General features: G+C 34.1%; 2 protein-coding genes and 1 long non-coding RNA gene across 7 annotated transcripts in view; 2 read left to right on the plus strand and 1 right to left on the minus strand.

Moving 5' to 3' along the window:
• The first annotated feature begins 676 nt into the window (after window positions 1–676).
• On the plus strand, window positions 677–6,485 carry LOC146528496 (uncharacterized). The gene is made up of 2 exons (XR_014879094.1): window positions 677–1,094; window positions 6,300–6,485. It is a non-coding gene; the product is annotated as an uncharacterized LOC146528496 (long non-coding RNA).
• A 626-nt stretch (window positions 6,486–7,111) lies between these two features.
• The window catches only part of LOC146528497 (uncharacterized), a 33,418-nt gene continuing 16,874 nt past the window's right edge, over window positions 7,112–23,655 (plus strand). For 4 of the 5 annotated variants that reach the window (XM_085203208.1, XM_085203210.1, XM_085203211.1 and 1 more), the window contains exon 1: window positions 12,993–13,166. The gene's annotated coding sequence lies outside the window, so the exon portion shown is untranslated. Of the gene's footprint in view, window positions 7,131–12,992; window positions 13,167–23,655 lie in introns of those variants that run through there. The other variant, XM_085203209.1, reaches the window with a different exon arrangement.
• On the minus strand, window positions 7,174–12,653 carry LOC146528498 (uncharacterized). The gene is made up of 6 exons (XM_085203202.1): window positions 11,409–12,653; window positions 10,905–11,034; window positions 9,019–9,232; window positions 7,916–8,358; window positions 7,635–7,739; window positions 7,174–7,312 (listed from the first exon to the last, which is right to left on the minus strand). The coding sequence occupies exons 1-6, from the start codon at window positions 12,554–12,556 to the stop codon at window positions 7,247–7,249; spliced, it is 2,106 nt and encodes a 701-aa protein (XP_085059328.1). The 5' UTR covers window positions 12,557–12,653; the 3' UTR covers window positions 7,174–7,246.

Raw genomic sequence — 23,655 nt, forward strand, 5'->3', positions numbered from 1 at the left:
TACTCTGTACACATCAGTGTACGCAGAGGGAACCTAGTATTAAGACAGTCCGTTCCCCACTTTCTGCCGAATTCTAGAGGCATTGCGTGTTGGCAGAACTCAACGCCGCGCTTTGCACCAAGCTCTTGAAATGGAAATATAAACGTAAATAAATATTTCACTTCCTCGAGTAGGATCGAACCCATAACCGTCGCGTTAGTCACACTCTTTACCACGACCACGACGTTTAGTTCGTTGATTTTTTACGTTATTTACCTATTAATATAAGATACACATCCACATATTGCAATGACACGTGATTCACTCTATGTGTGACAAGCGCCAAAAGATCTCAAGTAGACTCATTACGCCGAAAGCCGTATTGACCATCGCTGAGGTCGTTCGTTTTTAGGTATGTCAAGTTTATTATAAGGAACAAGTACTGTTCCTTTTTTTTAATGAAATTGCGATAAAAGACGCAAATTAATTTGCTGTGTGTGTTACGTATAGTGGAGAAAACACGAATGATATAAAGCAGTAATATGTAGAATATTATGAACTGATTTCCATAATCTTACAAATTATAAATTGAACTTGGATTGGAAATTATAGATTGGATCTATAGTGTTTGTATCTATTAAATAGATATGTAGCATTGTCTCATGTACACCAGCAAAAGGGGCAGTGTTGTCGGGGACACGGTGCAGGTTAGACGTGCTCTTGCGCTGCTGCCGATCTGGTGTAGTGGTGAGCCAGTGATAGTGATCCCAGTATTCTTTAAGTGTGTGTAGTGTCTGTGGGCCCATACACTACAGGACTAGAGATGGGCGTTATCGTTTTTTTCCGCTAACGGTTTTGAAACCGATATATGGTTTTCGTATCGATATCAAAAACGGTTTTCAGCAATCGATTTTTTTTTCGAATTGTCAATAAACGTCAAATCATAATTATAACATTATAATATCATAATAAATGGAGTTTTCGCTGACGTTTGTTTTGGTTTACACACGTGTTAGTGAAAATATCTCTTTTTAGTGGTGAAACTCCTTATTTACTTAGTGGAAACATTATATAATAATGTAAATAGATCCATACTAATAAGGTGATTGGTAATAGTAAGTAGTTGTGCTGTTTTATAGTTTAGATTAGTTTTAGTTTATAGTTAGGTTATTTTATTTTAAGATGGATCCTGATCCTCCACCTGACCCCCCTGATCCTGGGGGGGGTTATGTAAATTCCACAGTTCAAGCTGTAAATAGAAAAAGGCAAGGTGAGGAAACATCCTCAAACCAGGATATAGTTAAAAAAACTATAATAGACCCATCCACCGCTACTCCTTCCATCCAAAATGTATGGACCCACCCTGCCATGTCCGAAGCCCCAAAATCCTATATTAGTACGGATAAAGGTCCCTTTATTGTGTATGTGTCAAGGGAATCTCCTGACCCATCTGCAGGGACCTCTATAAGAGCTATTAAATTTGGTCAATTTCTCCATACAAATAAAATTAGTGATATAGTTAATGATGGAGTTAAAAATGTTGGTCGCAATAAAATCAGTGTCCAATTTACGTCTGCTGATGCAGCGAATAGATTTTTGGCTAATCCTGTTCTTAGTCTATGTAAATATGTTTGTGTAATCCCGACATTTAATATTACAAGAATGGGTATTGTAAAAGGAATTCCCGTTGAATGGTCTTTGGAAGAGTTTGTTGGCTCACTGATATTCCCTACTGCATGCGGAGAAGTTATAAAAGCAAGACGAATGAACCGGAAGAATGTAAGTGAGGGTGTAGTTACATGGGTCCCAACTCAAACTGTTGTAATTACTATACGTGGTCAACAATTGCCTGAAAGAGTATTCTCCTATAAATCTGTCCTTAATATTGAACTGTATAAATATCCTACAATCCAGTGCCTTAATTGCTGTCGTTTTGGTCATGTTAAGTCACAGTGTAGGTCAAAGCCAAGGTGCTATAGGTGTTCCCAGTCTCATACTGGTGACGCATGTGACATCCGGCAGGAAAATTCAACCTGCATCCATTGCACAGCGAAACATTTTGCAACTGAAAAAGGGTGCCCTGAGTATGTAAGACAACAGAACATTAAGTCGGTTATGTCGCAAGAGTGTATTTCCTATATGGAAGCATCCTCTCGGTTTCCATCTGTCCAACGTTCCTATGCTGATGTTGCTAAGGAAATGTTTTCACCTCCTGTTTTCACAAACTCCCAATCCCAACAAAGCAGACCTGCTGCTTCTTCCCCTAAATCTTATTCTAAAACAGTTTTCCAAGCTCCCCGTCCCCACGCTCCTATGGCAAAGGGATACAATAGACAAGCTCACCAGTCCATTATTAGCAATTGTTCCTCATCCCTTCCTAATGGTTGTGCACTTAGTCAAGGTTCTGACAGTTCAGCAGAATCTACAAAGGATCTGTTAATTGCTTTGACTGACACTCTTGTGAGCATAATCTCAACTGCTGATGAACTTCCTTTACCGTCCTACGTTGCCCAAAACCTACTCAAAATCTTTAAAATCCTTCACAATGGCTCCACTATCCTTCCTACAGTGGAATAGTAAAAGTATTCGTGCTAAAAAGCATGAATTACTTTATATTATTTCTCTGCATAATCCTGTCATTATTGCCCTCTCAGAAACGTGGCTGGTGCCTGACTCCCGATTCAGGGTGCCAGGTTTCGCCTGTTTGAGGGAGGACAGAAATGACGGGTATGGAGGTAGTGCTATCCTCATCCAGCACTCTTCTCCATATTCCCGTATTCCTCTCCCTTCTCATAGTCAACAGTTGAATGCTGTTGCTGTGAGGACCCTTGGTATTTCCTTCCTTTCTGTTTACATCCCTCATCCTTCCCCTTCCATCTTTCTAGAGCTTAAGTCTATTATCTCTTCGCTTCCCAGCCCTGTGGTGGTCCTGGGTGATTTTAACACCCATCACACTTTGTGGGGGTGTTACTACTGTGATGGATTTTCGCCTTCGTTGCTGGACATGATTGATGATGTGGATCTCTGCATTCTCAATGATGGATCACCGACTCGTAGGGTTAATCCAAATCAGAACCCTAGGTCTGCTATTGATCTTTCCTTATCTTCTCCTTCTCTTGCTTCCCAACTATCATGGTCTGTACTTCCATCTACCCATGGTAGTGATCATTTCCCGATTTTGCTGTCCTTAAATAATAGACTTCCTTCCACTCCTAGTCCTTCCCTTCCCCATAGATTTAATTTAAAAAAGGCCAACTGGAACGAGTACGCCGACTCTGTGGATTGCATGTTGTGCAATCTTTCTGAGTCTGGTAATTATGAGAGTATCTTTGTTTACTATGAAGGGTTTGTCTCTGCTATTATGTCTGCTGCTGACCTACATATCCCCAAATACCGCTCCATTCAGAATTGGATGCATTTCAATCCCTGGTGGGATCAGGAATGCTCTGATTCTGTCCTTCGGCGAACATCTGCCGAGGAGTCATACGCAGCCTGTATGACTATGGAAAATTTTATCGACTACAGACGCAAGGATGCGAAGTTTAGAAATTGCATTTGGAAAAGGAAAAAACGTGGTTGGATAAGTTTGTGTGAATCCCTTAGTCCTCGTTCCTCTCCTTCCCTTGTTTGGACAAATGTTAAGAGATTTCGCCGATCTCTTAACAATGTCAGCAGTCCCAATTCCAATAATCCTTCTGTTTGGCTCAACGATTTTGCAAACAAATTGGCTCCTCCTTTTGTCCCATCCCAAGATTTATTTATATCCACGCCGGTTGAATCTTCGGAGGAAATGGATCTTCCTTTTTCCTTTGAAGAACTTAAAAACGTCTTAACGGATTTAAAGGATACCAGTCCAGGTGAGGATGGTATTTCTTACTCCTTTATTACAAGATTAAATGATAAATCTAAACACCATTTTCTAAACATGATAAATAAAATATTTCAATCAGGCAATATACCCAACTCATGGAAGTCCCAAATTGTTATCCCTATCCTCAAACCTGGAAAATGTCCTTCAGATTTTAATTCCTATAGACCCATTGCCCTGGCATCTACTATATCTAAGATTGTTGAACGGCTTTTGAAAAATCGACTGGAATGGATAGTGGAAAGTAGGAATATCTTAGCGCCCTCTCAGTTTGGCTTTAGAAAGGGGCTAAGTACTATCGATAGTCTCAGTATTCTTACTACAGATATTCGACGAGCCTTTGCCAAAGGAGAGTATTTGGTTGGTGTCTTTTTAGATGTCGCATCTGCATATGATAATGTTCTTCTTCCGGTGCTCAGGCAGAAATTGCGTCAGCTGAGTATTCCGCCGAGGATGTCCCATTACATATGTAATCTGCTGACCGGGAGATCGGTATCTGTAAGACATCCGCTTCTTACTATACCTTCCAGACTTGTCTGGAAAGGTCTTCCTCAAGGTTCAGCTCTTAGTCCGCTGTTGTATAACATATACACACATGACCTTGAATTATCTGTTAATAATTTCTGTAACATCCTTCAGTATGCTGATGACATCGTCCTCTATTACAGCTCAAATTCTATGGAGGACATAACTTTTCGCTTAAATACTGCCTTGCACTATCTTAACCAGTGGCTCTCTGAGCATGGCCTGGCATTGTCGGTAGCTAAATGTCAAGCGGTCGTGTTTACAAAAAAGAGAGTAATTCCAAATTTTCAAATTTTGTGTGATAATATTCCCATTCATCTAACAGAAAACGTCAAATTTTTAGGCATAATACTTGATAAGCGATTGAACGGAGTTGCTCATGCTGAATATCTCAGCAGGAAATGTGAAAAAGGCATTAATGCTTTGAGAGCTGTGTCTGGTGTGTGGTGGGGCGCACACCCTTATACTCAAAAACTGCTGTACAATGCTATAATTCGCAGTCATATTGACTATGGATTATTTGTGTTAGACCCCTTTAATAAATTACCTACTGAAAAATTAAACCGAATACAATATAAATGTCTTCGGATTATCCTAGGTGCGATGAAGTCTACTCCTACCAATGCATTGCAGGTGGAGTGTGTAGATCCTCCACTTCCTATCCGCCGACAATTCCTTTCCGATCGATTTGTGAGTAAAATGTTGCAGCTGTCTTCCCATCCTCTACGGTCTAAGCTATCTAAGCTAGCTGATCTCATTCCTCAAGGCAAACCTTTACCATACCTGCTTGATAGCTTCCTTAGACTTACCTCTCTTCCTAATCCTTTGACTTGTTTTCCTTCTAATCCACTATTCCTTACACCGTATAACGCCCTAGTTCATTCTCCTTGTATCGTCACAAATCTTGGCCTAACCAAGGGAGATCCTGGCACCAACACAAAATTTCAATCCATAGTAAATGAAAATTTTTCAAATCACATCCTCATCTTTACAAATGCATCAAAGCTTTCAAAAGAAAGCTGTGTTGGTGCAGCTTGCTGGATACCAAAATTCAAAATTATATTACAATTTAAATGCCCTCCCGAATCATCTGTGTTCACAGGCGAGGCTGTTGCTTTGTTAGAAGCAGTCCTGTTTACACATTCCCACAATTTTAAACAGACAGTTATTTTTACTGACTCACTAAGCTGCTTAATGGCCTTAAAGGGAAGCCCATTTTATAGTAGATTGAGATCTTCAATTGTTTTAAGGATTCGTAAAGAATTGTACTCTTGTCATCTAAAGGGTTTGGATGTTACTTTGGTGTGGATTCCAGGACATTCTGGAATCAGTGGGAATGAATCTGCAGACTCCTGCGCTAAATCAGCTATTCAGTGTGGCACATTAGACCATTTCTCCAATTCCGCCCAAGATCTGATGTCCCTTGCGGATATTCATCTGCATAAGTCATGGAATAATTCCTGGAGTGAGTCAAAATCCCATAAAGGTAAGTATTACGCCCTTATTCAACCTGATATTCCTAGGCGACCTTGGTTTTATTCTCAAAGGTTTATTGAACGGAGGATTATTACAACAATCTGTCGCTTACGTCTTGGGCATGCTTCTACTCCTGTACATCTAGCTAAGATCAGGGTCAGGGACCACTCTCTGTGTGAATGTGGCCTGGACGACGGCTCCCCTTCCCACATCCTTTTCTCTTGTCCTAAGTTAACTCGTCCCTTATATGATGTCCTCCCTCATAAAGTCCCTCGTCCTTTAAATGTTCAGTGTTTGTTAATGTTTGTGTTTAGTCCTCTATGTAAATTCTTATGTAAATATATTAAACTTAACAAAATAAAACTTTAAATTAACCCCCATGTAAAATATTATTTATTACTAATCTAATGTGTTGTGTATATATTGTAAATTTGTGTTTGTTTTGTTTTAGGTGAAGGCTGTACTAACACAGGATCTCTTTTTTTTACATGTATTCTATAATTGTGTATATTTATCTTTTTTATTACCGGTCAATTTCCTTCGTGTGTTTTCCATACAACGTGACATTGGCGAAATGAATTGTGCTCAACTGGCACGCTCGAAACGCCATATTTCGAGAAATCAATCAATCAATCAATCATAATAAATATATGTAATTAATATTACATATAAATAAAAACTATAATCAAATGTAAAAAATCAATATTTAGTAATTAAATTGAAATAATGTTAAAATACAAAATCATATCCAAATTTCAACTTTATTCATTTATTTAGAAGTTCGATTTCATAACGACGAAATAGTAACTTGTAGATGTAATGTAAGAAAACCGCCGAAACATGAATCTGTTAGTTAGTTAGTTATCGGGTATTCGCTTCATTTTTTTTACACCCGTGAAGAATATACGGATAGAAAGAGAGGTAGCGAATATCAGTTTATCAGATATTCGCCTTATCTCATTTACGCCCGTTCGGAATAAGTTACTTAGAAAGAGAGGAAGTTAGTTTTAATATAAACCTGTTTGACGTTTCAAAAGTTTTGCGTTATTACGTTTTTGTTCAGATCACAGATATGTTGAGTTTTAAGTTTCTGTAAAAACGGTTTTCTAAAAACATATATCGATATGTTATGTTTTCCTTAACATATCGGTTTTAAGTTACGTTTTGATATATCGAACTCATCCCTATACAGGACCTTTTTTGGACCTGAGAAGAATCGACGCAAGGAATGAGGAACGAAGAAGGAACATTACTACAATAAGTTTTGTTTAATAAGCCGCAAGTGAGTCGTAAAATAGAATAAATATAAGGATATTAAAAAACTGTTTAAAATCCAAATTAACAGCTTTATTATGATAAAATATCGATCTTAAAATAACTTACAATATGTATGAATTATCACTTTTTAGTCAAAATTTCACTTAAAACCTTCTTTTTCTTCTGTCCTTTGTTGAATTTGTGTTTCTGAGAAATAAAATAAAAGATATATCAACATTTTTTTTTAAAGAATTCATTTTTAGTATTTAGTTTAGAGCAGTGGTTACCAATTGAAGTCCTTACATAATATAATTAATATATGATTTAATAAGTATATTTTAAAGGGGAGGCCCGTTGCGACGCAGGCGTATGACGCCTCATATTGTGGGTTCGATTTAATAAAGTATTGAATATTTTCATTTCTTAGCTCTGACTTCTAAGCAAAGCGCGGCGTTGCGCCAATCTACACGCAATGCTTCCATAATTCAACAGAAAGTGGGAAATAGAAGAATAAAGAATAGATACATACTTTCTTCTTCTCTGCTGTCATACCAACAAACTCTTTCCTTGGTTTCTTCTCTTTGTGTGGTTGATTGACATTTTGACGTTTGCTTGGAGGTCCTTCATTACTATCCTGTTAAGAAAATACAAAGCATTGTGCTATAATATAATTTAGAACAATGTAATAAATAGAAAATAAAATTATAGATTAATTATGGACTCTTGGTTATCAAATTATTTAAGTACTTAATATTACAATTTGAGAATCAAAAATTAAATCATTAAAAATGAAATTATGTATAGACATACTTGATTCTTTCTCTTATTCAAAACTCTTCTATAAGCGCCATCAGTTTTATCATCATTTCTATCAAACCTATTTCTTTGATTAACATCTTGCCTTCCATAGTTACTCTGACTTTGACCTGGCCTTTGATTTTGACCCGGCCTAGGATTTTGGCCCGGTCTTTGACTTTGACCCCACCTTTGATTTTGACCTGGTCTTTGACTTTGACCCCACCTTTGATTTTGACCTGGTCTTTGACTTTGGCCCGGCCTTTGACTTTGACCCGGACTGTGATTTTGACCTGACCATTGATTTTGTCTATTATTAGGTCTAGATATTTTCTTTTGAGTGACCTGTGTACACCTTTTTACTCTCATTATTCTGTTTTTTATTGTAAGATCTTCTTCTGTTAGTGCTAATGCCAGTTCTACACCATCTTTGGATTTAAAATTGACATAGCCAAAACCTGGAACATATGTTAAGCTTATTAATAGAGGGAGTGATTAAAATGAGACAGTTGTGGGTTTTTTTGTTGTGGGTTTCTCGTAAGATGATAAAGCATGACTGAGTTTCGTCACTTGACACAATGTCTCGAAATTTAAGTGAAAAGTAAAGAATGGAGTGTCTTAACACTAGGTTCTCTCTGCTTACCCTGCTGTGACGGAAAAAGCATAATGCTGCTTGTTTTTGTTTTATTATTAATAATTTATGTTAAGTGTTATTGTTATACAGTTTTCATATATCTGTATCATATATGTTTCAAACTAACGATTGTGGGTACAAATTCTACTACTGGAAATATTTATAATATATGTGGGATGGAAATAATATTTAAAAGTTAACAGTAGTGTATTTTTACAACATCACATTAAAAATCGTACATATTCTTGTCTGCTGCTGTATTATAATATGCATATATTAAACGTAAGGCCGTCGTGATCCTGGTATTAAGAACTTCATTCATTATTTAGACATTACGGTTCCCCTCTTTCCGCCGAATTCTTGAGTGTTGAGTGGCTTCTGCCATGCTGTGCTTTGCCTAGTTATCAGAGAGTAATATCAAGCAATACCCTGAATCAAGCAAATCCCCTAACGTAAATAAAAAAAAACAAAATGTCAACCCTACCTTTCCCAGCATTAGTCTTTTTATCTCTCACAATCCTCACCGACTCTATTTCACCGCATTTCTCAAATTTACTCCTCAGCACTTCATCTTCTATGGCAAAAGGCATATTCCCTATAAATATCGAACATTTAGGATCATGGGCTGCGCCTGTAGAGTCACTGCGGGATACACGGAGATGGTGGTCGTTTAACACCGTGTTGTTTGCAGATAGGGCCTGGAATAAAATAAAATTTAATATCCTATATCTTATAAAACAAAGTCGCTTTTCGTGTCTGTCTGAACTTTCTAACTCTTCTTCTTCTAAACCACCCAACGGATTTTTATGCGGTTTTCACCATTAGGTCGTGTATTTCTCAGGGAAGGTTTATATATAGTTTATTATTTGTACATTCTTATGTAAATTAACATAAATACGATAAATGTGTATAAAGTCCTACCCGTTGAGACACTTTCGCGCATGCGCTGCTTTAATGGTAAGTACTACATGAAAATAATGTACTGGAGTATTATTCCTCTTAAAAAGATCTACAAAAAAGTCCGCGAGAGCATATTTTTATCTTTTAAGGATAACGTGTAGTGATCATATTTCTGGCTAAAAATAGTAATTTCAATATATTTTTTATTGTGAGGGATATTTTTCCATAATGATATTAATCCTTATCCTTTAAAATACTTTATTAATTTTCTACGTTAAACGAAGATAAAATTTGCTTTTTACAGTATTTCGAAATTGCGAATAGTTTTAGAGAAAAACGCATTTAATTGTTGACACATCAGCTGTATGTTACTCAAGTTTCACTTATCCCTTACTCTCAGTATATAAATAAGTATATTAGTTACGTTGGCCATTTAATGTAGACCAAAACTGTCTTTTACTGTTTTTTCATTTTAATAAGTACTTTAGAAGTTGTTACAATATCAAAACATCCTTGCTGCGAAACGCGCCCCGCGACGTTTTGCTTATACAAGCGCGTCATGAGCAGTCATCGGTGGTTCAGTAGTAGAATGCTCGCCTGCCACGCGGGCGGCCCGGGTTCGATTCCCGGCCAATGCATTCTATTTAATTTTCCTCACAGGCAGCCACGTAGTGCTTGCTTTTCATCAGGGACAGAATACCCTCTTCAGCATTAACCACAAGCTCGAAAAAAAAACTCGCCCGCTATAGAGGCATAGCAACGAAGATTTAGATGCGTTTACACGTATTGGATAATTAGAGTTGTATGTATTATTTCAGCGCGATATATTTGGTTTCATATTTTTTGTAGTAGTTATTAGTAGGTAGGCTTTTGTTTTTAAATTCTTCCGTTTAAAAATAGTCATTTAACTATCTAAAAATAGTCATTTAAATATATTTTAATAAGTACTTGAAAAGATTAGTAGCAAAGATTTAAAATTACGGTACCTATTAAAAAATCCTTGCTGTGTAAAACAATTGGAAAATCCTTATTGAAACTATGAAAATGCGGGTTGCATTAGGGTTTAATTAATTTTCACATTATCTTAAGTGCTTTGCAAACATACATTTTATGAATAATCCAGTAGTAAAAGCGGGCGAAGCCGCAAGGGGGTCGCTAGTTATTATATAATTCTTTCTTCAAATATACTACTGTAAGCACTATTGAATCATTAAATGAACATAAGAATGGAAAGTATTCAGGTTGCCAGTTATCATATGTATAGTAATATATCTAGAAAATTTTAAAATTATTATAAATTAGCTTTGTTTTTGAGATATGGACCCACAATCTGGAGTAAAGGGCCATTTAGCCCCTAAACTAAACCTAAACTACTAGCCTATAAACTTGTCTTATGCCAAGGTCATCCTGTTTTCTTATTTTAAACATATATTGTATAAAATTGGTAAATTGAAGAAAAAAGAACCTTACCTTTTCCACTGAAGCTGCATCAACAAATTTTACATAAACATTGACTGTAGTTCTGTCAGGATGTAGATCATTCTTGATGACAGCCATTTTAGGAGTCACCCTGGCATCTTTTACTGGGACTGTGCGAATCCTATAAATAGTATGGTAGTAATAAATTTTAGAACTTGTGCCTAAAAACTAGAGTAGTAAATTATTTAAAGGGTTACAAAAAAGCTTACATTAAAATTACATCTAAAATTTTCAAACATCCAATTAAGATCTTTGTGATACAGTGGGACAGAATCTGAGAGCAAATGTGAAGGTTGTGATTTTAATTACTATTCAGGGGGATGAATTATTTTCATTTCCCTGCTCATGAAGAAAAGATGCCACAGCAATAATTTATGCCAAACTATGATGATGAATAAGCATAGTCTTGTTACATTTACAGACAGACATTTTCCAACTGCATTATATAATTTTAAAATATTTACAAATAAAAAAAATATATAAGTTAAAACTCACCTCACTGTTTCTATTTGTCCGTACTCATTAAAAATCTTTTTAATTTCCTTCTTACATTTAGTACTGAAAGGTACATTGCCAACAAAAATAGTTCTTTTCACTTCATCCTCTGTAATAACAGTTTCTTCTTTCTTAGGCTCTTCGGCTTTAGGCTTTTGTTCTTCATCATCAGAACTATCTGCAGCTGGACCAGAATCTAAAGCTTTTTTGTTAATTTCCTCATTTTCTGATTCCATTTCATCGTCAGACTCATGTTCCGAGTCAGTGTCTTTGTTTGTTACAGCATTTGGATTGATTTCAACATTGTCACTTGACTCAATTTCAGTTTCAGATTTTTTCTTTTTCTTATTTTTCTTTTTAGGACTTTTAACATTGATTTCTACTGATTTAAGTACATTTTTTGTAGGTATATCATTGCTTTGTTTGTTCTTTTTTTTCTTTTTATTTTTTTTCATTACACTTACATCATTTATTTCAGGTGCTTCACTTGACCCTACAGGGTGCTGTTCCATTTCTAAATTTGCTATTGGTTTTGATCGTTTCTTCTTCTTTTTTGGTGATGTGTTTTGAGAATCTACATTTGCAGTAACATTTTCTTTTTCATCATCCTTTTCTTTCATATTACTATGTTCTGTAGGCAAGTCTTCGTTTCCGATTGCGGAATTACGTTTGTTTTTCTTCTTTTTAGGCGTATTTTCATTTACATTGGACATAGTAATATTTTCACTGTCTTTCGGTTTCTTCATCTTTGGTGGAGAATCAAGAACTTTTTCATTTGACTTTGGAGAATTAGAACTTATTAACACTTCATCTCTACAAGCAACTTTCCCGTCCAATTCATCTTTTAAATGTTTCTTAACTTTAACAGCGTTAGGACTGTTAATACTTGAATCACCGGCGTCTTCACTGGTAACGTCCATATCTGGATTTTGGAAGATTCTTTTAGGAGATTTCTTAACAATAGCCTTCTTTTTTTGCATTGTTGGTGACAGAAATATAGATCTATCTTCTACAAATTCACTTTTAGGTGTTACGTTGGGCGAGGGCTGGTGTTTTGTAGGTGTTAGTGCCTTTTTAAATTTTCTAGGTCTATTCGGTGTAACATTACCTGTTACTAAAGCGGCAACGCTGCCTACAACATAATCCATTGTTAAATTCAAAGTTAAAACTGGATCTAAAATAATTTAAAAAATTCCTCGAGTAATAATACCCACAATACCCACATGGTATTTTGACAGAAAATGTGATATTTATAGTTTGACATTGACAATTAAGATTCTTTTTATCATTCTATCGCTTTTAGGCAACTACCTATATAATTATTATTTAATTAATTACTAATTTTAATTATTATAAAAAAATAGATTTGTGCCGAAAATATGTATCAATTTAAATACATTCTTATTAATTTTATAAGGATTTTTTTAGTTTCATTAATTTTACTTGTCTAAGTGTTAGTATCAATTTCTGGTCATTTATTATTTTATGAAATTTATAAGATATTATTGAAATATATTATATAATTATATAAATCTATTTATTAATAAATAATAATTTAATGTTTTTTAATATTGCATTACAATATTTTATTTTAACTTTGGCAACATTATTATAATTATAATTTCGTTTGTGCCGCAATGAAATGATCAGAAACGACGCTTTCAACTCGAATATTTGTTTTATTTGATAATACACCGGATATTTAAGTGAAAGTTTAGTGTTATTATTATTTTAGTGTGGATTACAATTTAAATAAATGTAAGTATATAATTATATTCTAATTAGAACGTTAGAGCTTGTCGCGCCATGTTATGCCGCCCGCCATTCTTTCAATTTATTATTTTATTAATTCTACGTCTATTCGATTATATTACGTTTAATTTAAAGATTAATTTCATGTGTAACATGATAATATATAAATTACTTATAGTATAAAACAATTATTTAATATTTTCACATATTTGATACTAGAAAGGTTAGAAAAAAAATTACGCGCTCGATTTTAATAATTTTTGCATGATATTGAAACATGATACATACATATTATTTTTTTGGTAAATATTTACCTATAATAACAATATATAGATAAATCGTGTCTTGTATCCATAGGTAAGGTAATAGATACTATCTAAACTAGTTCTATCGAAAATGGTCTTCAACAAAAAACAAGGAAGTCTCACGTATTTTATGAGCTTGACCTTACTTTGAAGGTGTTGAGTTTTTTTAACTTCTATAGGTTAGTTATTATGCGAATAAAATATTGTATCTTACCATAAAAATTACAAAATATTTAAAAGTTCACGCACCTTCACGCTTTTTCCCACATGGCTAGTGTTAAGTCTCGTCGTACTTCGTCTACGCACTGCCCAGTTATCGAGATATTGCGATTTGATTTGCGGAATTCAACACCGTGCTTTGTCTTGTTACCAGTGCAGAAAAATAATTTCTTGCCCCTGAGTGGTATTGAACTCACAACCATCACATTTTCAGCCAGACGCGCTGCTGTGCCGCTGTTCTACAACGGCCTTAAAAAATATTCGTAAAATTATTAATAGAAAACCATGGTATTTTTGTATTATTTTACCTAATATTTAAATTAGTTTACACAACAGTACAATAACTATATTGATAATATAAAATAAATAACAAACAACACTATATTGATAAGAAATATATATGAGGTTAATTGAATTCATTATAAAACACTTATCATAATAGCTTATGTTAAGGTCTAAGGCTTTGTTTTAATTGTTATTATAAATATATAGATTGAGAATTATTGTATATTAGATTTCCTACATATACTTCTTTATTTATAAACTTTATTTTACATACTTTTCTTGAGGCCATTGAGTGTAAATATGATGGTTGTGGATCCTGACTCATGGAAATGGGCATTAAGTGGAAAATGGAATGTCTTAACATTTAATTCTCTCTGCTCACCAAACCAAAAAAAACTGATTCACAGTTTTCTGGACAGTAGGTGCAGGAAAAAGTGTGAATCAGCTTTTTTTAATAAATAATATAAAGTACTGATATACATGAGATGAAAAGATGATATTGCAAAAGATGATATTACCAAAGTGGCATGCAAGTACAATTGTTCCCAGATCAAAATATCAAAAATCGAAAAAAAAATCCTAAGATTTGAGAAAAACTCTGAACTTGTACATTTTTTAATTGAATGTAGAAACTCAACACCGCCCAAATAAATAAATAAATACTAATATTACTAAATTAAGTTATAAGCAGACATTCTATAGTATCAGAATCACTGGAGTATGGAAATCAATGATGTATGCAATGCTATAACAGGAGTAGATTAAATTTCCCTTATTAACCTTTAGGTTAGCAAGTATGGGGGTTTCACGGTTTATAAATTGCTATATACTATATACTTTGATGGCTTATATACTTTGATTATAATTGTGTTGTGGTTGTTATGTGACTTTTTTGGTGAATATTTTTTTTATGGTTGAAGGTTATGGTTAGAGAAACAAGTAATAAGTTGGTGAGAGAGATCTTTGGTTGTTATTTTTGTATCATTTTATCTCTAAGCTGGTTAGGCATTGAGAGTTTAGTGTCAAAGACTGAATTTTCTGCATGCATAATATGTGAAGAACAAAGTGTTTACTGCCCCAAGTTATTTGTCATCTAATACCTGTCTAAAGAAGTAGGTTTCCCAAACAAAAACATAGTTTACTCAAATGCAAATTCAAAATGAGGGCCTCTGAAGTGCCACTTGCATAAATACTGAATATTTTGTTATTCAAATATAGTTTTTGTTTGTTCTTAACTTAGGTTTTCTATTAGGGTCAGAATAAATTTTACTTGCTAATTTTGTATGGAAGACATCTTTTGAGATTATATACTAAATATATTATTTATCTTAAGAAGCCAAGTTATATTATGTACAAATTTGTATTTATACTATACTATTCATATAATGAAACCGCATAGTTTTTTTGCTTAATCTTAGGAACTACTGATTCAAAACAAGTCCGCTTAATATACTTAGAACACTAAGCAAATTTTTCATGCTTCATTGTTGATTAAGAAGACAAAACATGAAAAACCTGCTTTACCCAGATGATGTGAATGAAGTCAGTCATGCCTAATGCCTTCCCTTAAGTCAATTAGTGTGAAACACAATCACTTTTGTTTTTTCCTGGAAGATTACCTGCATATGTAGAGACTGGTCCTCTGCTTTATATTTTTATCTCTTTAATTGTGTTGTCTTTAGTTATATTTTAAGGTAATAAGTGTCAATGAAATGAAATAAAATCAAAAAGAGTTTTAGTGTTACACTTGCAAAGATCAGCACATAAAAAAAACAAAAAAAAATGTTAGACATGTGTTGTTTATAAACATAAAAGTGTAAATATTGTCAATTGCATAGCATTGATTTAATGTACTTTATAAGCATTATTATTCAAATATGTTAGCGTTCTGCACTTCTATATCTAAATTATAAATATGCCAATTTCATACTCCTCCGTGCGCGCAATTTTCTTAAAAGGGGGTTCAAAATTCTTATTTCACGTATTAATATATAAATAATATATAAACTTGCAGTAATATGAAAAAAATATATAATATCTTGTATGTGGTATCCGTAAGTCTGTAACCATGCCATTTACGAAACAATTTATATCAACTTTACAATGTGGGTGTACCTGTAAGAAGTATATATGTATATCATAGTTATTTACATTTTTGACGGCCAATTTTAATATTAATATTGTTGTAATGATATCTAAAATAAAAAGAAAAATAAATAAACAAGTGACTGTTTATTAGCTGTCATTGAAAAGAGACGTTGTTTTATTATAGGTTATGGGCCCGCGCTCATAAATTTCGCGATTTTGTAATTTTAACAAGAATTTTGCATCGCAAGTGTTAAAGGATAATTACAAGTATTTTGCAGATTATAGCAGTGTATATTCCTATTGAAATTTAACAATGTCGACAAACTATTTTGTGAACGTACCAAAGCTAACGGGGCGTAATAATTATAGTGAATGGTGTTTCGCGGCAGAAAATTTTCTAATCTTGGAAGGCACTAAGCACTGCGTGTGGCCAGAAGAAGGAAAAGAAATAACTGCAGATGACGCAAAAACAAAAGCCAAACTAATAATGACAATCGACCCGTCTCTGTACGTACATGTAAAAAACGTTAAAACTTCAAGTGAATTGTGGAATAAGCTTAAACAACTTTTCGATGATAACGGATTTTCACGTAGAATAAGTCTACTAAGGAATTTAATTTCGATTCGCCGAGAGAATTGTAATTCGATGACGTCATACGTGACGCAGATTATTGATACTGCACAGAAGCTCAGCGGAACAGGATTTGAAATAAATGACCAGTGGACAGGATCATTGCTGTTGGCGGGATTGCCTGATCGTTTCTCCCCTATGATTATGGCAATAGAGCACTCAGGAATACCTATTACAGCAGATTCCATCAAAACGAAATTGCTGGATATGGATTTGGCAAGTTATGATGAGAATGAAGTTAGTGGTGCTTTTGCAATTCATTCTAAGTACAGAGGAAAACAAAATTCGAATTTATCTATGGCCAGAAAAAGTGACGTAGGCAACACTACTTTACCGACGTCAAACGTCAAACAGATAAAGTGCTATCGATGTAAACAGTTCGGCCATTATAAAAACCAATGTACAAATAATGAAAATAACTCGTCAAATAAGAAAATAAATAAGGAAAGAGTGCAGTCAAATGCTTTTAGCGCAGTGTTTCTGAGTGGAAATTTCTACAAAGATGAATGGTATATCGACTCGGGCGCGAGTATGCATCTTACAGCAAATGAAAGTTGGGTTATAAATGCACAGTATGAACAATGCAAAGAAATTGTTGTTGCAAATAGTGAAAAGGTCTCAGTATCGTGTACTGGCGATGTAAAAATAACGACAGTAACGGACAACCGTGAATACGACATCATAGTGGAAAACGTATTCTGTGTACCAAGTCTTACCACGAATTTGTTATCTGTAAGCCAACTGATTACGAAAGGCAACAGTGTATCTTTCACGGAAGATGGTTGTTCAGTATATAATCAGAAGAATGTGTTGGTTGCCACAGCAGTGTTGATGAACGGAGTGTACAAAGTCAATCTGTTAAAACAAGAATGTTTGGCAGCATCGGTGGTGTCAGGAATAACATGGCATCGCAGATTAGGACATGTAAACAAAGATTATTTGAATAAGATGAAGAATGCGGTGCAGGGTATGAAACTTGATGAAAAAGTTGACATAAGCAAATCTTCATGCACAACATGTTGTGAAGGGAAACAATGCCGGTTACCATTTAAAAGCACAGGACATCGAAGCAGTAATCTACTAGATATTGTGCATACGGACATTTGTGGGCCTATGGAAAATGTATCTATAGGAGGCTCAAGATACTTCTTACTGTTTGTTGATGATTACAGTCGTATGACATTTGTTTATTTTCTGAAACACAGGAATGAGACTTTAAAATGTTTCAAAATTTTTAAATCTCAGGTAGAAAATCAAACAAAGAAAACAATCAAAGTATTAAGAAGTGATAATGGTCTAGAGTATTGCAGCAAAGAATTTGAAGATTACTTGAACAGTGCTGGTGTAATTCATCAAAAGAGCAATCCATACACGCCACAGCAGAATGGATTGTGTGAAAGATTTAATCGTACAATTGTGGAAAAGGCAAGATGTTTACTTTTTGATGCAAATTTAGGAAAAGAATTTTGGGGTGAGGCCACCAATACTGCAGTGTACCTGCAAAATCGAATTGTAGCAACGGCATTGAATAATAAAACCCCATATGAGTTGTGGACTGGCTCCAAACCAGATATTAGTCATATCAGAATATTTGGAAGTACTGTGATGGTTCATGTGGCAAAAGAAAAGCGCAAGAAATGGGACAAAAAAGCAGATCAATGTATCCTGATAGGTTTTCCAGAAAATATAAAAGGATATAGAGTCTACAATCCAGAAACTAGGAGTGTGACAACTAGTAGAGATGTGATCATCATTGAGAAGGAATCAAAATCTGAACATCTCATTGAGGTGCATAGTCAGAATATTGATTCAGTGGGGGATAGCACTGATGATACACAACTACAAGAAAGTGAACCAATCCCAAGAGAAGACAGCTCTGTAAGTTCAACAGAAAGTTTTCAAGATGATGATAAGACATACATGCCAAGCGACTATGAAGACGCAGACAGCTCACTGAACGATGATATAAAAATAAGACTGCAAGATCGGCCCCAACGGATAAAGAAGGTTCCAGAAAGATATGGGATATCAAACCTGTGTGTAGACAGTGAATTACGGGATGATGTGGCAGGTTTATCTCTTGAGGATGCTTTAAATGGACCAGAAAAGGAGCAGTGGAAGTTGGCTGTAAAAGAGGAGTTACAGTGTTTTAAAGACAATGATGCGTGGGAGTTAAGTGATGCTCCAAAAGATGGTAGGGTTGTGCAGTGCAAGTGGGTGCTTCGAAAAAAGTATGACAGTGAAAATAAAGTCAGATATCGTGCGCGTCTAGTTGCTAAAGGCTTTACACAAGTAGAAGGTGTAGATTTTACTGAAATTTTCTCTCCTGTAGTTAGACATACTACTCTTAGGCTACTTTTTGCATTGTCAGTACAACTAGGTTTGGATACGACACATCTTGATGTAACAACTGCTTTCCTGAATGGTTCTCTTGAGGAAACTATTTATATGCATTTACCTAAAGGTTTTACTGAAAGAACAGTAAAGGGTCAAGTACTTAAATTAAAGAAAGCCATTTATGGGCTCAAACAGTCCTCAAGAGCGTGGTACAGGAAGGTAGATGAATGTTTGTTAAGCATAGGTTATTTTAGATCTAAAATAGAACCATGTATGTATACTAAAATGCAAGGTCAGTTGAAAACTATTGTAGCATTGTATGTCGATGATTTTTTTATTTTTTCTAATAATACTAATGAGACTAAGTATTTAAAGCAGGTTCTTGCTAGTCATTTCAAGCTCAAAGACTTAGGTGAAATAAAAAACTGTCTTGGTGTCAATGTTACTGTTGATAAATGTAAGAAAACAATAACATTAAGTCAGAGAGATTATATTGATCAGTTGTTGCATAAATTTAACATGACACAATGTAAACCTGTTCAGACTCCAATGGAAATTAAGTTAAATGTATCCAAGAATGAACATTGTGTAGGTAGTTTTCCATATCAACAAATAATTGGAAGTCTTATGTATCTTGTAGTTTTAACTAGGCCAGATATTGCATATGCAGTTGGATATTTAAGCCAATTTAATAATTGTTATTCTTATGAACATTGTGCATATGTAAAGCGGTTATTGAGATATTTAAAATATACTAGAGACTATGGTTTAAAGTATTCTGCTGATGGAAACTCAGTAATAGAAGGGTTTGTTGATGCTGATTGGGGTGGAAACATTATTGATAGAAGGTCATATACTGGAGTTTGTTTTTCTTTATCTGGCTGTGTTATATCATGGGAGGCAAAGAAACAGAAAACTGTCGCCTTATCCAGTAGTGAAGCCGAATATATGGCGATAACTGAAGCATGTAAAGAAGCAGTGTATTTGCGAAATCTACAATATGAAATAACACATAAATTGTACAGTATTGATCTTTCTAATGATAATCAAAGTGCTCTAAAGTTAACTGTGAATCCAATTTTCCACAAGAGAACCAAACACATTGACATTAAATATCATTATTGTAGAGAATGTGTAGCAAACAATATTGTGAATGTCAAGTATTTGCCAACTGCTGAAATGCCTGCAGATTTATTTACTAAAAGTTTATGTTCCATTAAACATTATAAATTTCTAGAAAGGTTGGGTGTACAAATTGTTTAATGGTTTAGTGTATTTGTATTATTAGATATAGTGGGGGTGTTGTAATGATATCTAAAATAAAAAGAAAAATAAATAAACAAGTGACTGTTTATTAGCTGTCATTGAAAAGAGACGTTGTTTTATTATAAATATTTTAATTGGGTTAATATTTTAATATCTTAATTGGGTTTAATATTAAGATTATTTTTATCATATTCGCTTATGAAGCGAACTGTCTTTCAGTTCATTGATATGCACCGTTTTTACTATTGCAAATTGTATGCCTCTAACCCTTACAATAACGCATTTATGGGGGTTAAAACCCTTAACGAAAAAAATATTTTCTCGGTATCTATAGAGGATATCTATCTGATATTTAAACTGAACGTGAATTTCTATGAGATATATAATTTTTTTGTATGTATATCGTTTTTATTTCGGATATTACCTAATCAGAATGCACGACGACGTTATAATCGTCATATTTCTTTTTATATATAATGTATTCATTATTATAAGAAGAAATATGAAGTACTGTACCTACCATGTAGTATGTGTATAGGCGCGACGGTTATTGTGATACCCGTTTCCTGTATACGGCCTTTGTTTTTATAGAGGGGGGACGGTTTTTTGTTTAAAATCTTATTATATATGTAGGTATTATTATTTCATCATGTGGGCTAAAGAGATTTTGAATTTCTTTATTGTTTTTGACTTATGGTGTTCTTTACTGTCGTGGAGTTAATTTTTTTTTATCATACCGGTACCTGAACGGTGGAGAGTGCAGTATCTTGACACTACGCTCTTACTGCTATGATTCTTTAAAATCTATCATTAGAGTTCAATGATTCTTGACGTCCTGCAAAATTGGCTTTCACCCAACACGCGTGACATTATAAACAATTGTTACAAAGGCACCGCCATTTTACCATACATTAGCGAGCTCTTGTCGAGAATGTGATTATTAGTAGAATTTAGTACCAGATTGTTTAGATGTTGTCCGTCTTTTGTTACGCCTGAATACTCTTTTGCTCTGGTAACAAGACGAAGTGCAGCGTTGAGATCCACCACTCAACACATTCCTAATAAATAATGTCTCAAAAATTGTGCAGAAATTAGAGAACGATTTTCATTCTTCGAAAAATCTTTTCCAAGCAAAATGAGGAACATAGTTAGTGTTGAGACATTTCGTTCTCCTCTTTGTCCAGTTGTATATTATGATACATTGCGTATTAAATGGCGGAATCCAACGCCCCGTCTTTAATTTTGATATGAAGACTGTAATTTACTTAATTTGTTATTTCATAACCTAGTCCAAAGTTATATTTAATGCAAGGTTCATTATTTGTTTTGCTAGCGAAATTAATGAATCGATTCCAATACAAATTTATGTAAAACGATAAGACTAAGCTGTTTGTTGTTTTTGGTCGCATATCTTCTTAAGTTCAAGGTGGCCGTTTTAAAGGTTAAGTAGTGGTATCTAAAATATTTGCTATAGGAATACTAGATTTATAATGACTATTACAAAGTAGAAATATTCCATATTTTTCAGCTTAATGCTGAAAGGAACCTTTTTCGAAACGTATGTTGCGTGGAGGAACTTAACTGTTGCTGTGCAGTCTTGTTACCATGAGCTTGACATTATATTTAATAACGTTTAATTATTTCTTAATGAGATTACTTGGACCGTAGTTGTACAAGGACAAAAGCATACGACTGTAAACGCGACGGTTAAGGGGTATTCCCACTCAGGGGAATGACATATTTAATATTTTCACTTTCTCGATCTAGTTACAAGGCAAAGCGCGGCGTTGAGTTCCGCCAATCAACATGCAATGCCTTAAGAAATCGGCGGAAAGCGGGAAACCGGAGTGTCTTAACACTAGATTCAATTCCAACTTCAACACTTCCTTCCGAAATACAACGTAAAGTTAAAAATATATACGGAATAAGATTTATGTACGTTTTTGTTTATTTACATTTAAACATAGTGGGCACACCTTGGGCGTGACGGAATGTGCGTTATAAGGGGTGATAACAGCATTGCTTAGTGTGTGAATGATATGTCGTTTAAATTTTACCTTATATTAGGTCTTTACATTACATACATTTTTATGTGTAAAGTTATTTTTTTTATATAAACGGAGAAATTGATGAGAAATTCTTTTTTCTCAAATTTTAAAATAATTTTAACTTACTTAAGTTACTGGAGACAGTAATTAACATCTTACAAAGATATTGAAATCATAGTGAAATAATCAGTAGCCATTTGATGAATGACTGATGAGATAATACAGCTATCTTTTGTTTATTAAGTGATTCATCATCATATAAATACTTAAACTTTTTCATTATTTGTCTTTTTTTTCTAATAAATTAAAACTGAATAGTTTGTTTAGTTGAATGCATTGATCTCAGAAACTTATTGGTTCAAATTAAAAATGTACAAAATTAACCATATCATGGAAGGCTTATAGGCATTACATCACTTTAAACAATTAGTTGTTTTGATGCAACTCAGCTGTCAGTGTGACATAGGGTAAGATGTCATATGTCATATATAGCCCTTAGTTATTTCTTCAGGTATGTAATATGTGGGTGTTGTATGTATTTTGTAAACATAGACTAATCTATTGATGAAATCCACTTACTTAGGTAACTTCTTGCTTTATCTTTAAATGCTTTATCTTTAAAAGATAAGGCTTGCTACTTGACATAAAACATCCTTATCTAAAATCTGATTATGTAATTTTTTTTGTAACTAAAAACTAGTGGTTCTAGCTAATTTAAACCATAATAGCACACTGGGAGTGTTCCAACTGTGTACTGACATTTATAGTTCGACTTCTGTACGAGGATTGTTTATATTTAAAAAAACCTATATAAATTGAAGTAGAAAATAGATAGTGGAGAAAGGTATAAGTTATTACTTACTCTTGAGTAACTTTTCTTTGCCTTGATTTCAATAAATATTATTTTTTATATTTGTTTCGATGACAAACATGTCTTGACATTAAGAGTCTGTTCCTTGTTCTAGGAGTATTTGTTTGTTTATAACTAACATTTTGAGGGGATGTTCCAAATAGATTTGAGTTGAACTTTTTTGAAACACTTGACTATTTACGGATTCCAGACGTTGTAAACTGATGTTGTTTACATTATGTATGTTTTAAGTCGCTCTCGCTCTCTCACTCGCAGCAGGAGTTAAAACAATACTTGTAATTAAAAAAAATCGGTGTAGAGCAACTTAACTGTAAACACGTTGGTTGTGTGAACGATTCCTACTTGGAGCAAAGCATTGCCCATATTAAATAGTTTTATTAGGTACTCCGCTCTAGAAGGAGGGCGCTGCGTTTCCGCCACACGCAATGTCTACAAAACTGATGTA

This window comes from Heliconius melpomene, chromosome 19 (genome assembly GCF_056956725.1).
Source record: "Heliconius melpomene rosina isolate 202511_hmr_F chromosome 19, ASM5695672v1, whole genome shotgun sequence".
Taxonomy (NCBI): Eukaryota; Metazoa; Arthropoda; class Insecta; order Lepidoptera; family Nymphalidae; genus Heliconius; species Heliconius melpomene.